Source organism: Lytechinus variegatus, chromosome 2 (assembly GCF_018143015.1).
Source record: "Lytechinus variegatus isolate NC3 chromosome 2, Lvar_3.0, whole genome shotgun sequence".
Taxonomy (NCBI): Eukaryota; Metazoa; Echinodermata; class Echinoidea; order Temnopleuroida; family Toxopneustidae; genus Lytechinus; species Lytechinus variegatus.
In genome coordinates this window covers 38,225,512-38,238,809 of record NC_054741.1, presented here as the reverse complement: position 1 = coordinate 38,238,809, position 13,298 = coordinate 38,225,512, and the positions used below count along the sequence as shown (strand labels likewise).

At 33.7% G+C, this 13,298-nt stretch overlaps 1 protein-coding gene across 1 annotated transcript in view; it reads left to right on the top strand.

Annotated features, from left to right (window-relative positions):
• Positions 1–2,915: 2,915 nt before the first annotated feature.
• The window catches only part of LOC121408048 (dolichol-phosphate mannosyltransferase subunit 1-like), a 35,856-nt gene continuing 25,473 nt past the window's right edge, over positions 2,916–13,298 (top strand). The window contains exon 1 of the mRNA XM_041599362.1: positions 2,916–3,086. Coding sequence (XP_041455296.1) covers positions 2,980–3,086 — 107 coding nt within the window. The 5' untranslated portion in view covers positions 2,916–2,979. The remainder of the gene's footprint in view (positions 3,087–13,298) is intronic.

Genomic DNA, 13,298 nt, shown 5'->3' with positions numbered 1-13,298 from the left:
GACTCAAAAGAGACGTCTTCAATTGATCTTTTTATCTCACAATCAAGGGAATTCCAATATTTGGGACCTGAATAAATAACAGTACTGTGGGTAAGTTTTGTTCTAGTTTTCGGAAGATGAAACGAAAATGCTTGATGTGTTGGATAATTATGCAATTGGTTGTTTTTAATGAATTTTTAGCAAATTGCCAGAGGCAGGTCATTATTGTTCAATTGAAACATGGGGACCCCAATTTGCAAATTGAAGATATCAGAGACTCTTAAAGGGGAAGTTCACCCTGACAAAAAGTTTATTGTAGAAATAGCAGAAAAAATAATGAAAAATATTGCCGAAGGTTTGAGAAAAATTCATCAAATAATCAAAAAGTTATTAGAATTTCAATGATTTGATTTGTGACGTCATATGCGAGCAGCATTCATACATAGTGAATGGTAAAAAAATCAAGGAAATGTCATTTTCTCAGAAAATTGAAAATGGATTTCACTGTACCTTTTGTATACCAATAGACAAATCATTTCACACCCAATCATGAATAGAAAACAAAATTAAGTCATCTGGAACCATACAAAATTTGAAATTCATGCATTTTATATTACATAACAAATGGGGCAGCTGCTCGTTTATGACGTCACAAATCCAAAACTTTGAACTCTAATAACTTTCTTACTCTTTAACGGATTTTCCTCAAACCTTCACCAATATTTTTTACTATTTTTTCTGCTATTTTTAAAACGAAGTTTTCTTCAGGGTGAACTTCCCCTTTAAAACAATTATCTCCAAGAATAGGGACCTGTATGAGACTGTGGATGGGCATTACAAATGATACAAATTGCTTCCTTTTGTATAACAAACATGTCAAGTTGAAGCTTTATAGAATTCACCCAGGCAAGAATCTCATAGTTTAAACTTGGGAGTAATAAAGTAGAATATAACATATGCATAATGTGGTTTCATAACCAGTTGGTCTGATATTCAGCTTATTTTAATTCATTTTGCCCAATTAACACTAAGTATAATTAGACAAAATATGGACTAAATGGCTATTGGACCAACTGGTTATTAGACAAAATGATGTGAGGACGAAATGGCAATTCAACCATGTGGATATTGGACCAACTGATGGTAGACCAAATGATAGTAGATGAGTTGGCAATTGGACAAATTGGCATTGGACCAAATGAAAAATAAACCATTAAAACTCAGGGATTTAGAAGCTCTATTATTTGATGAATTTGCCTTTCAAAGGAGTGCAGTAAAAAGTATTGACAGGGCAACTTGATGGGAGAAAGGGGGGGGGGGGGGCCAACATAAAATAACAGAAGTTATATATAGGTACTTTTCAAAATTGCCTCCCTCTTCATTTGCTGTTTAAATTGGTTCGTTTCTATTTGGTTCACCCCTCCCCCTCCTACAGTACAGCCCTGGATTATACAGCTTTTAGTAAAGCAATATATTATACATGTATATTTCTAGTTTAACGTGAATTGACTTAAACCACACTTTATTGGAGCACCAGTTGTGTCCTCATTCACCAATTCAGATTATTCTTCTGTTTGAAAAGCGTGTGCCCCCCAAAAAAAAATATGGGTGAATTGGGAAGAATAGGAATAAACAAAAATATGAATTAATTTGATATATTAAAATCGCCATGAATATAGAATATTATGAAGGCCAGCATTCCATTGAAGTGTGGTTTGAAATTAGGGTTAAACCAAGGTTTAATCATCAGAAGACCACTCAAACTGTTTGGTATGGATATCTTTCATATCAATGGACCAAAGATCTTGATTTTTCTATTTGGCCCAATGTTAGCAGTAATACTTTGTCATGAAAGAGCTCTATTCAATAAAATATGAATAACTTGGACTTGTTTGTTCTCTTTGCTTGTTGTATGTCCAAACTGGATTATAGTTGCTTCAAATTTTATTACTAAATCAAATGTAAAATAAGAAAGTTATGACAGTTTAAAGTTTCGCTTAATTTCACGAAACAGTTATATGCACATTCTGGTCGATATTCAAATGAGGAAACTGATGACATTATCCACTCTCTATTTCTTTTGTATTTTATTATATGAGATCTGACGTATTCTAATTTTCTCATTGTCGAGTGAAACAACGATTAATTCCTTCATGATGTGGAATTAACATTGTTTAATACTATATGATTCAATCAAGTTGGTCCTTATATATATGTAAAAAATGAAATATTGTATAATTCAAACAATAGCAAACACAAAAGAAATAGTGACTGAGTTACATCATCAGCCATCTCATTTGCATGTCAGTTATTTAGACATTGTTTGTGAAAAATAAGTGAAACTTTAAAATGTCTTAACTTATTTTAAAACCGATTTTGATGAAATTTTCAGTGTTATGATAGTTTGATTTTTTCTAATCAACACTTCTGGGGGTGGATTTGACCTATAAAGTAGTTGTCACTGATATGAGTAGTTGAGTACAACACTATTGAATTATGTTGGGTGATACAGTTGGCAAAACAATGAAAAAAAAGATAGCAAGGCTGAAATGAATAAAAACAAGGAAATTATTGCCACTTTACTATAACTTTGCAATAAAGGGCGCCATAATGATAATGGCCACTTATGCGTAAAAATTGTTAAATTTTGAAGGACGATACTAAAAGCTAATCCTGAAAATATGAGAAAGGAATGAATGCAGATGGAAGGATTTTAAATTGTCTGAGAAATTACATTTTTTATTGATTTTTACCTTTCGATATGTAGGAAAGCTGCTCGAATATGACGTCACAAATCAAGCAATTAAAATTCTTTTTTATTCTTTGAAGGATTTTTCTCAAATTAACCTTCGGCAATAATTATTTTTCTGCTATTTTTACAATCAAATGTTTGTCAGGGTTAACTTTCCCTTTAAAGCTACGATAGTTGTGGTTTATTGTGAGGACGTGGTATACCGAAGGCAAAGACGTTTCACCGACGGTAACAGAATATCCAATAAAATGCCACGATCTAAAGCTGATAAGTATTCAATTTTGCTTCCAACCTACAACGAGAAGGAAAATCTGCCTCTGATCACATGGCTTATTATGAAATCGTTTGAAAAAAGGTAAGAGAAATCTTTGCCAATCTTTGTTTGTGAAATGGGTATAATAAATTATAGAAACAAAATAGAGTCTACAGTCCCACATGCTGTCAATTGTGTCATTTTACGGTAAGAACTTCTTTTTCCTCCGGCCCCGCTGATCCTGGGGCTAATTCTAATTCTGGTTGCTGCATTGTTAACACGAGCGTACCTAGTATGGGGAAGGGGGGGGGGCAGACTGACTAGTCACAAACCATGCAAGGTACCTATCCCTCCCCCCCCCCCCCCCCCGGCAAGAAGTTGAAGATTTATTTTAACTTGTCAATTTTTTTCTGGTATGAAATCCTCAAACGTTATTTGTGTTTTTTTTTTGCTTGTTAAATTTTTTGGCAGACGGTTTTGCCCCCTCCCCCCTGATTTCACAAAATGAAATACGGAACAATCGACAAAAAAAGATCAACAAAGAAGGCTACACAGTCATGACAGCGTTACACCTGGGAAAAATTAAAAATAATTGGGAGGGTAAATGAAAGAATGAAGGAGAGAAAGAAAAGAGATGAATTGAGAAGAAAGAAAGAAAAAATTAAGGGTAAATGAAGGAAAAAAAATAAACGAAAGTTAGAATAAAAGGATGAAAGAAAGAATAAGAGAAAAATGTTTCCATTATTCTTTGAATTAAATACAGAAAGAAAGAAAAAGAAAGGAATGGCAGAAGAATACAATTGTGAAAGACAACATAAAGGAGAGAAAGAAAAAAAAGTAAGAAAAAGGAAGAGGAGGAAAGAAAGAATAAAGGAAAGAAACATGTTTCCTTCATTCTTAGAAAAAAAGAAGCAGTAAGGGAGGAGGGAAGAAAGGAATTAAGGGAGGGAGGGAGAGAAAGAAATAAGGGAAAGAATTGGAAGGAAAAGTAGAATGAAGAATGAAAAAAGGAGGAAAGAGAGGGAGGAAGAATTGAAGTGAGGAGGGAATGAAAACAATATGGAAGAAGAGAAAGAATTAAAAGAAAAAGGAGAGGAAGGGAGGGGGAGAAAGAAAGTATGTAAAAAAGGAAATTTGATAAAGAAGATGGGTAAGAAAAGGAGGAAAGAAAGAAAAATGATCACAAAGAGAAAGGATCAGGAAAGACAAATACGAAATAAAGATATATGGAACAAAAACAGGCAAGCAAGAAGGATAGAAGGATGAAAAAGAAGGAAAGAAAAGAAAGAAAGGAAATAAAGAAAAAAAAATCCAATCTAACAAAACTCATAATGATATTTGGTGTTTTTGAAATATATTTTTAAAATGAAAAAAAATGTTTAGAAATGAATAATACTTCAAAATGATTTTTTTACTTAAAAAACATCGCGGCATCCTACACAACAAGACTCAAAACGAAAGCTGAAACAACTAGATCCAGTTATGAAAGCTCAATAACTTGTTCCTCCGAGATTACATCTCCAAATCAGTAATCTGAGAATCCATAATATAGTCATACAAATTTGCCGCTGATTTTGTGATTATTTTGGCATGTTTGGTGGAGAGAATCTGCTCAAATCCTACATGCCTAGCTAGTATAGCCTGTCACACAATGGCAGGAGGCCAGCTCGTTTGCGATGTATTGGGTTAGCAAGAAAATCACCGCAGAACTTGCAAAAGTTTATCAATTTTATTGTTTCGGCTTCGTCATCTGTTGGTTATTTTGATGAAAATTCGTTACTATTCAATACATTTTGTTCAATATTCTGAAATACGGGACAAATAGGCGTCCCGGGAAGGGTTTGTTGGACGCGGGACGACAGGACAAAGAAGTAAAATATGGGACAGTCCCAGGAAATATGGGACGTCTGGTCACCCTGCCTGATGCCCTGTGAAAAATCCTAGGTACGCCACTGATTGTTAAATAAATAGAGTTACAAGAGCACAAATCACTTCCTCTGAGTTGAACAGATATCGGTGAGTGTGATGAAACATTCCGGAGAGAGAACTTGCATTTGCTGATTATATCACGATTCGTAAAATATTTGTTTCGGTTGATAAATATAGTGAAGTAATTTATATGATATTTATTGATGAAAACAAATATTTTACGATTCCTTATATCTATCGGCCAAAGCAAGTAATTTTTTAATCCAAGTTGGCAGCTCTACAGTGTAGACACTGTAGTCTGTACATCATTTTATTTGAACATAGCTAAAATCCATACATTTTATGCATATCATAAATCAATCACAAATGATCACAGACGGACATTAATTTCATCACGGACAGACAAGCGAGTAATATAAGCAAATTACTGTGAAATGATCCATACATGCAAATGAAAAACTTTGCTGAGCAGATTATGAATTTAATTTTAGTTTCTAATTGCAGTGAAAAGTGGGTCTTAGAATTTTTTCAAAACTCAAATGGAATAAACCTACAACTCTTCACCATTTTTGTGATATCTTTGTTTGGCCATTATTGGGGCTATATTGTCAGGAAAAATTGTTAAACATTGGAATGCAGATAGAGTTGCAAAGCTACATGTATATGCCCAAAAATCAGGAATAAAATAAAATATGGCAAAAACAAGTCCAAAGCTGTAGATTTCATCAATTCAAGCTTGCAGAAAGTGATGGAAAAGAAGAAAGTAAAATGCAATGCATAATCTGATAAGCAGAAAAATCAATTTTTCCATGTACAAACCTATGGATTCACAATGCTTCTAATAGAACATGACATCACCGTCTTGGGGCTTGTGAAAAGTACATGAATAACTTTTTTCAAAGTCCATTTTGGAGCTAGATTTAAGCAAACTGCTTATCTGGTGAACTGTGAAATGCATAAAGCTTGCACTGCAGTGTTTAGAAGTTTAATAAGCTTTAGATTGGTATATCAATTTCAATTGTGGCTAAATACATGAGGGCTGTTTTGTGTTGATGTTGTGGGGTGTCTCCACTTTGATATGTGCAAAAGATGGATTTGAAGAGAGCCCTTTACAAGTCTTGTGTCATACTTGATCCAACAAACAAGCATAAGGATCAGCGACCTGTCAATCTTTTCGATTTAGTTTTTGGACCTTTAAAAAAAATCTTTGCTCTTGGAAAATTAATGCCTAAAATCATCATGATCATAAAAATACTTGTATCAATGTGATCATTAATCGACTAGCTGTTGATTTGGAACCAACTAGTATTCTGCAAATTAAAAAGACAATATTCTTATTCGATTTTGACCAGAACTGTGTTGTCTAGATTATACTGTGCGTCTAGCACAGAAATCAAGTTGCTACATCTTAAATCAAATTGCAGCTACTTGATTGAAGTTGTAGCAACTTGATTGTGCAACTAATACTGTTTAATAATATTAAAATATGTACAAATCGTCAATACAATAGCATTTTTCCCCAAAAAAAGTATTAAGAACTTCTTACAGGGTACTTCCAATGTATTTTGATTGCGTCCGTCCGCGACGTCCGTCCGAGATGTCCGTCCATGATAGAAAATATTTGCAATTCTTTCGGATGTTTGATATTGGTTAAGAATTCAATATGCTGAACATAGAAGCTAACATACCCAAGTGTTAGTTGCATTTACAATTATTGGTCAATGTTAAGCCGTTTAGATAGAAACAATAAAAATGTACAAAAATTCTAAAAACCACAATTTTATCATGTCCGTCCGTGATATGGCACATTTAGTGGATACCTATGTTTGTAGGTAACCATGGCAACTTATTTCATCACTCAGCATGCTTTGTCCTACCCTGTAACCCTTCACTATAAAACACAAAGGAACCTTGTTCATCTTATTCCTAATTTGTTACAAGCCTTCAAAACTTTCAAAATCTTTCAAATGTCCGTCCGTGATGAACCGATCACGCTCTATGTCCGTTACGCCATTTTTATGAAAATGAGAAGTGGTAAGGGAAAATGATTGCTACACATGGTAGGGGGTTTAATTCTAACATAAAATCTGAATCTCCAGTACCTTCAGACAAATTTCCTATAAGCTGTGAAAACTTAAAGTGAAAAATGTAATGGACATGATACTGATAATGTTAAAGGAATCAAACAAATCTGAAGATCGATTTCTCTAAAATTGATGAATGGCATAAAATTTAATAATGATTTTCTGTTGATGTAAACAATCAACTATTCAAAAGTTAAGAGATCTCTGGGACCTTATTTTATTTTAGTAGAGACAGGAAAGATGAATTGTTTAAAAATAGCCACATGTTTTTAGGTTTTGCAATTTACTATTCTATTTTTTTGATGATGGAAAAACTACAAAATTTTATCAATATTGTGATTTTTCTATTGGAAATTGAAACTTTATAAATTACTTTTTAAGAAAATTTGACTGCTTAAGTGAAATCTGAAACTTAATTTTTTTTAAAGTGAACATTTTCCATGGAATTGCCCAAATGCAGATGTGGTCAATTTTATGGTGACGAAATATTGTATTCTTGTAATTCAAGTCTTTCACTTAGTTAATCACACCAGACTCAGAAGGAGCTTGCTATTGACTTTTAAAATGTTTATTTCACAAACTACTTTATGAAATAATGAAGGAAGTTGCATTCCCTTCGTGCAAAAAAAAAATTACTATGAAATTATTATGCATTATTCATGTATGTATGTACTTACATGTACCAAGTACCTAATTGTTTGTATCAGACAATTTTTTTTTTTTCGGGGAGGGGGTACTTTTCCCAACATTTGATAAGCTTAACATAATTGCGATGAATGGGGGTTCACTTTTATAGTTTCATGGGATATTGTAAAAGTAAATTCCTGGTTTTTATTCACCTGCATAGCAGAGTGAGACTATAGGCGCCACTTTTCCGACGGCGGAGGCGGCGTCAACATCAAATCTTAACCTGAGGTTAAGTTTTTGAAATGACATCATAACTTAGAAAGTATATGGATCTAGTTCATGAAACTTGGCCATAAGGTTAATCAAGTATTACTGAACATCCTATTAGAGTTTCATGTCACATGACCAAGGTCAAAGGTCATTTAGGGTCAATGAACTTAGACCATGTTGGGGGAATCAACATCAAAATCTTAACCTGAGGTTAAGTTTTTGAAATGTCATCATAACCAGGGCGCGACAAACCCGCTTGCCCGCTTGCCCGGGGCAAGTGAAAATGACGTGCGGGCAAGCACTTCTCAAAGTCAATTGCCCGATCGGGCAAGTGGTTGTTGCGTCTTTTTTTCTGTACCGTACCTCGTTTTTCCATAAATCATCCAAAATCCACACTCAAAATCATGAACAAGCCTTAAAAAATAGCGAGTAGCGGAGTTTCAAATTCCGAAATTGCGTTATTTTTTCTGTACCACGTATTTCCATACACATGGTACCAGGTATGAAAAAATCAACGCAATGGCCGGGAAACAGTTGAATGTAGTATAGGGGTCCATTATGACTACCACCATGTGCAATTTCTAATGCACATTTTCCCCCTTCCGATATCACAATTCTGTGATAAAAGAATTAGAATTACACAGGAAATAAATCACAGAGTCGAGTAACCTCGCATTGGTGAGTTGTCATGTCATTCGGCTTTGCTTTTCAAAACGGCCTATTAACATCCAAAATAACTTGCCGTATTTGTTAATTATAACTTAAAATTCATTTGTTTCCCTTTTTGAGGGGATTAGGTAAATATCAGACAATAAATCATCAAACAAAGCTCCATCTATTTTACAAGGCCGGCGGGAGGCTCCTGCAGGGTGACCAGATTTCACAAAATCAAATACGGGACAATCGACAAAAAGGATCAACAAAGATACACATTGTTAGACTTGTGAAAAATATAAAGAATTGAAAGGGAGGGTAAACGAAAGAATGAAGGAGAGGAAGAAAAGACAAAAGAAAAGAGATGAATTTAAAAGAAATAAAGAAAACGAACTGAAGGGGAAAATGAAGAGATAAAATAAAGAAAGTTAGAATAAAAGAAGGATGAAACAAATAATAAAAGAAGGATGAAAGTAAGAATGAAAGAGAGAGAAAAGATTTCCCTAATTCTTTGAAATGAATATAGAAAGAAAGAAAGAAAGAAAAAGAAAGGAAGGGAGGATAAATATATGTGTGAAAAACAAAATAAAGGAGAGAAAGGAAAAAAAAGAAAATAAGAAAAAGAGGTGGAAAGAACGAATTAAGGAAAAAAATTGTTTCATTCATTCTTTGGAAGAAAGAAAAGAAATTAGAAAACAGGAAGGAAGGAAAACAAGGAAGAAAGGAAGGAAGGGAAAGGAATGATGAGGGAAAAGAATTAAAAGGAAATATAAAATAAATAATGAAAGAAAGGAGGAAAGAGAGGGAGGAAAGAATGAAGGGAAGAGAGAATGAAAGAAAGAGAAACTAATGGAAGGAGAGAAAGAACGAAAAAAAGATAGAAAGGGAGAAGGAAGCAAAGAAAAGTTTAAAGGTCGAGTCCACATCCGAAAAATGTTGATTTGAATAAATAGAAAAAAATCAGACACAATGCTGAAAATTTCATCAAAATTGGATGTAAAGTGAGAAAGTTATGACATTTCAAAGTGTTGCTTATTTTTAAGAAAATAATTATATGAACGAGCCAACGTACATCCAAATGAGAGAGTCGATGATGTCACTCACTATTTCTTTTGTTTTTTATTGTTTGAATTATACAATATTTCAATTTTTACGATTTTGACGATTGGGACCTCCTTGCTTGAAGCACAAAATGTTAAAATAATAAATTTCCACGTGTTCAGGGAGGAATGTCACTTCATTTCACATGACAATGATGAGAAAATAAAAATATTTCATTTAATAAAATACAAAAGAAATAGTATTGAGTGATGTCATCAGTTCCCCATTTGCATGCCGACCGAGATGTGCATATAACTGTTTTTTGAAATGAAGCGAAACTTTAAAATGCCATAACTTTCTTATTTTACATCCGATTTTGATGAAATTTTCAGTGTTATGCTTGTTGATTTACTCTTTATATTCAAATCAAGTTTTTTGTTGGGGGGACTTGTCCTTTAAGGAAAGAAAGATTGAATTCAGGAAATAAAAAATGGAAATTTAATAAAGGAAAGTAACAGAAAGAAGGAAAGAAAGACAAATAAACAGAGAGAGACAGAAAGGTTCAGGAAGAAAAGATCGGAAATAAAGATAGATGGAACAAAAAAGGGCAAGCAGGAAGGATATAAAGATGAACAAAGAAAGAGAAAAAAGTTAAAACTTCAAGCAAACAAAAAATCCAGTTATTTAACAAAAATCATAATGATATTTGGTGCTTTGTAATACATTTTTAGAATTTTGAAAAGCGAAAATATTTTAGATAATAAAATTTCAAAGTGAAACATTGTCAAATTTAAAAATTAGATGAAACATACCGGCATCGTACACAAGACTAAAAACGAAAGCTGAAATAACAAGATCTAGTTATGAAAACTCAATAATTTGTTCCACCGATTACATCTCCAAATTACAGTAGTTTCATTGTTATATCTGCTTCGTCATCTGTTGGTTATTTGATGGAAATTCATCACTTGTTAATGTATTAACTACATTTTGTTCAAAATTCTTAAATACGGGACAAATATGCGTCCCGGGAAGGGTTTGTCGGGACGCCGGGACAAAGGAGCAGAATACGGGACAATCCCGGGAAATACGGGACGTCTGGTCACCCTGGGTCCAAGTGCGCATACTAGCTAGCCAGTCTGAGCTCTGTCTCTCTGCCAGAGCTCTGGGGGACAATTCGCTCAGTAAAGGCCTCAAATATGGTGATTTTCTGTTTCAGAGTTTACATTTCGGGTATATTATTCAAAACTTCCAATAAAGTTTGATGATTTCTTCATTGTCATGTATATTTAAGTTATTAATGAATACATTCTCACCGAATTTAGACTCCCCCATAGAGAAATGCAATTTTCGTAGAAGTCTGCGTTTTCAAAGAACTTCAGGAAAAGTTAGGGTATGTGGGCCTTCATTACATGGCCGAGTACAGGTTATTGTACTGGAATAGGCGAAGTAGAAATTAGATATTGAATTCATTTATATCAAAGTTCAACTCACAGTCACACCCACACAAACACACGCACCCACACACACACCCAAGATTCTAAGCATATAGTGAAAAAAATTACTTAAAAATCATACAATATTAAACAATGTTAGTAATAATTCATTAATAAGTGAACAGGTATTCCTCAAAATAGAAAAAAAAAGTAGCATGTGAAAACATGTAGATAAAAATTATTGACCGAGTGCAACATCATAAAATGATGAAGTAAAGACTTGATGGTTTCCAACTAATTAAGAGCTGAACAATAAAGAGCTGAACATTTTTCACTGGCTTTCTTTATAGTTTCCAACTACGGTAAATGAAAGCAATTCTAAGGAAATATGGTAGCCTAAGCAGGTAGCCGTTTCGTGGATTTAAAGATGCAAAATATGAAATATTAGCAACTTTTGTTGAAGGGTGTTTTAAAACCTTAAATGCCCATAAAACATCAATTTTTTTTTCTCCAAAATAAACGTTAAGACTCAGGCCTACGTTGCTGAAGATATCCTTTTCAATGTGTGTTCTTTTATACTGGACATGATTCTCAATTGTAATTTTGTATACCTTAATAAAAATAATAGTGCCGTCATAATGAAAAAATTATTTAAAAAATTGGGCAAGCAGTTTTTTCTATCGGGCAAGCAAATTTTTTCATCACTTGCCCAACAGGGCAAGTGACGAAAACATTTTTTGTAGAGGCCTGATCATAACTTACAAAATATATGGACCTTGTTCATTAAACTTGGACATAAGGTTAATCAAGTATCACCAAACATCCTGCATGAGTTTCACGTCACATGACCAAGGTCAAAGGTCATTTAGGGTCAATGAACTTTGGCCGATTGGGGGTATCAGTTGAATTACAATCAAAACTTTAAAAAGTTTTTGGATCTGATTCATGAAACTTGGACATAATAGTAATCAAGTATCACTGAACATCCTGTGCAAGTTTCAGGTCACATGATCAAGGTCAAAGGTCATTTAGGGTCAATGAACTTTGGCCGAATTGGGGGGTATTTGTTGAATTACCATCATAACTTTAAAAGTATGTTGGTCTAGTTCATAAAACTTGGACATAATCAAGTATCACTGAACATCCTGTGCGCATTTTAGGTCACATGACCAAGGTCAAAGGTCAATGAACTTTGGCCATAATGGGGATATCTGTTGAATTACCATCATAACTTCGCAAGTTTATTGATCTGACTTTTGAAACTTGGACATAAGAGTAATCAAGTATCACTGAATATCCTGTGCAAGTTTCAGGTCACATGATCAAGGTCAAAGGTCATGTGAGGTCAATGAACTTTGGCCACATTGGGGATATTTGTTGAATTACCATCCTATCTCTGTAAAGTGTATTGGTCTAGTTCATAAAACGTGGAAATAAGAGTAACCAAGTATCACTGAACATCTTGTGCGAGTTATAGTAGTTTTCAAAGTCAGCACTGCTGCTATGTTGAATCGCGAGATGCAGGTGAGACGGCCAGAGGCATTCCACTTGTATCTGTTAGTAGTTGTAGATGTTTGATTTACAAGTATAGATGAAAAGTGAAATTTAAAATTCGCCATTTACAAATATAACTATGATGGAATCAAATTCATCAACTGAAACAGTAAAATACTAGTACATGCAGCCTTAATTCTTCCACCAGTCAAAACATTGTTCCAAAATCATTGATACATCTTCCAAATTTGTGCAAAGGAAGTAGAAGCATTTCTAGAATCAGTGTTAGATTTTCAATCATATTCATACACTTTTGCCAATCAGCAATATCAAAATTGAAAAAAATTTGAATCGATTGGGTCGAACAAATGTCATTTGCCTTCTGTTGTAATTAGCCTCACGGCACTGCAATCACACCGCAGACCTCTACAGAGCTGGATAAAATGCTTCTTACCACAGCAATAGTAGTCTCTTTCTCCCCTGACACTTAATAGTTTTTTTTCTATTTTTATGTAGTGCCATCAGCATAGATATTAAATGTATCTTGTAATATGCTTTTATATTAGTTTTTACTTCTCTCGATCCGTCGCTTTTTGTTTTGTACTATCATTGTTTTTTTCTATCATTTTTTTTCTATTATTTTTGTTTTTCATTTATTTTTCATATTGTTGTTGAATGTTCATTATCATCATCATGTCACTTTTGCAAACCCCCATTTTTTTACCCCCCTGGATTAATATGGGTGGAGGTTTTATTGATATGAAACAAAATTGCAAATT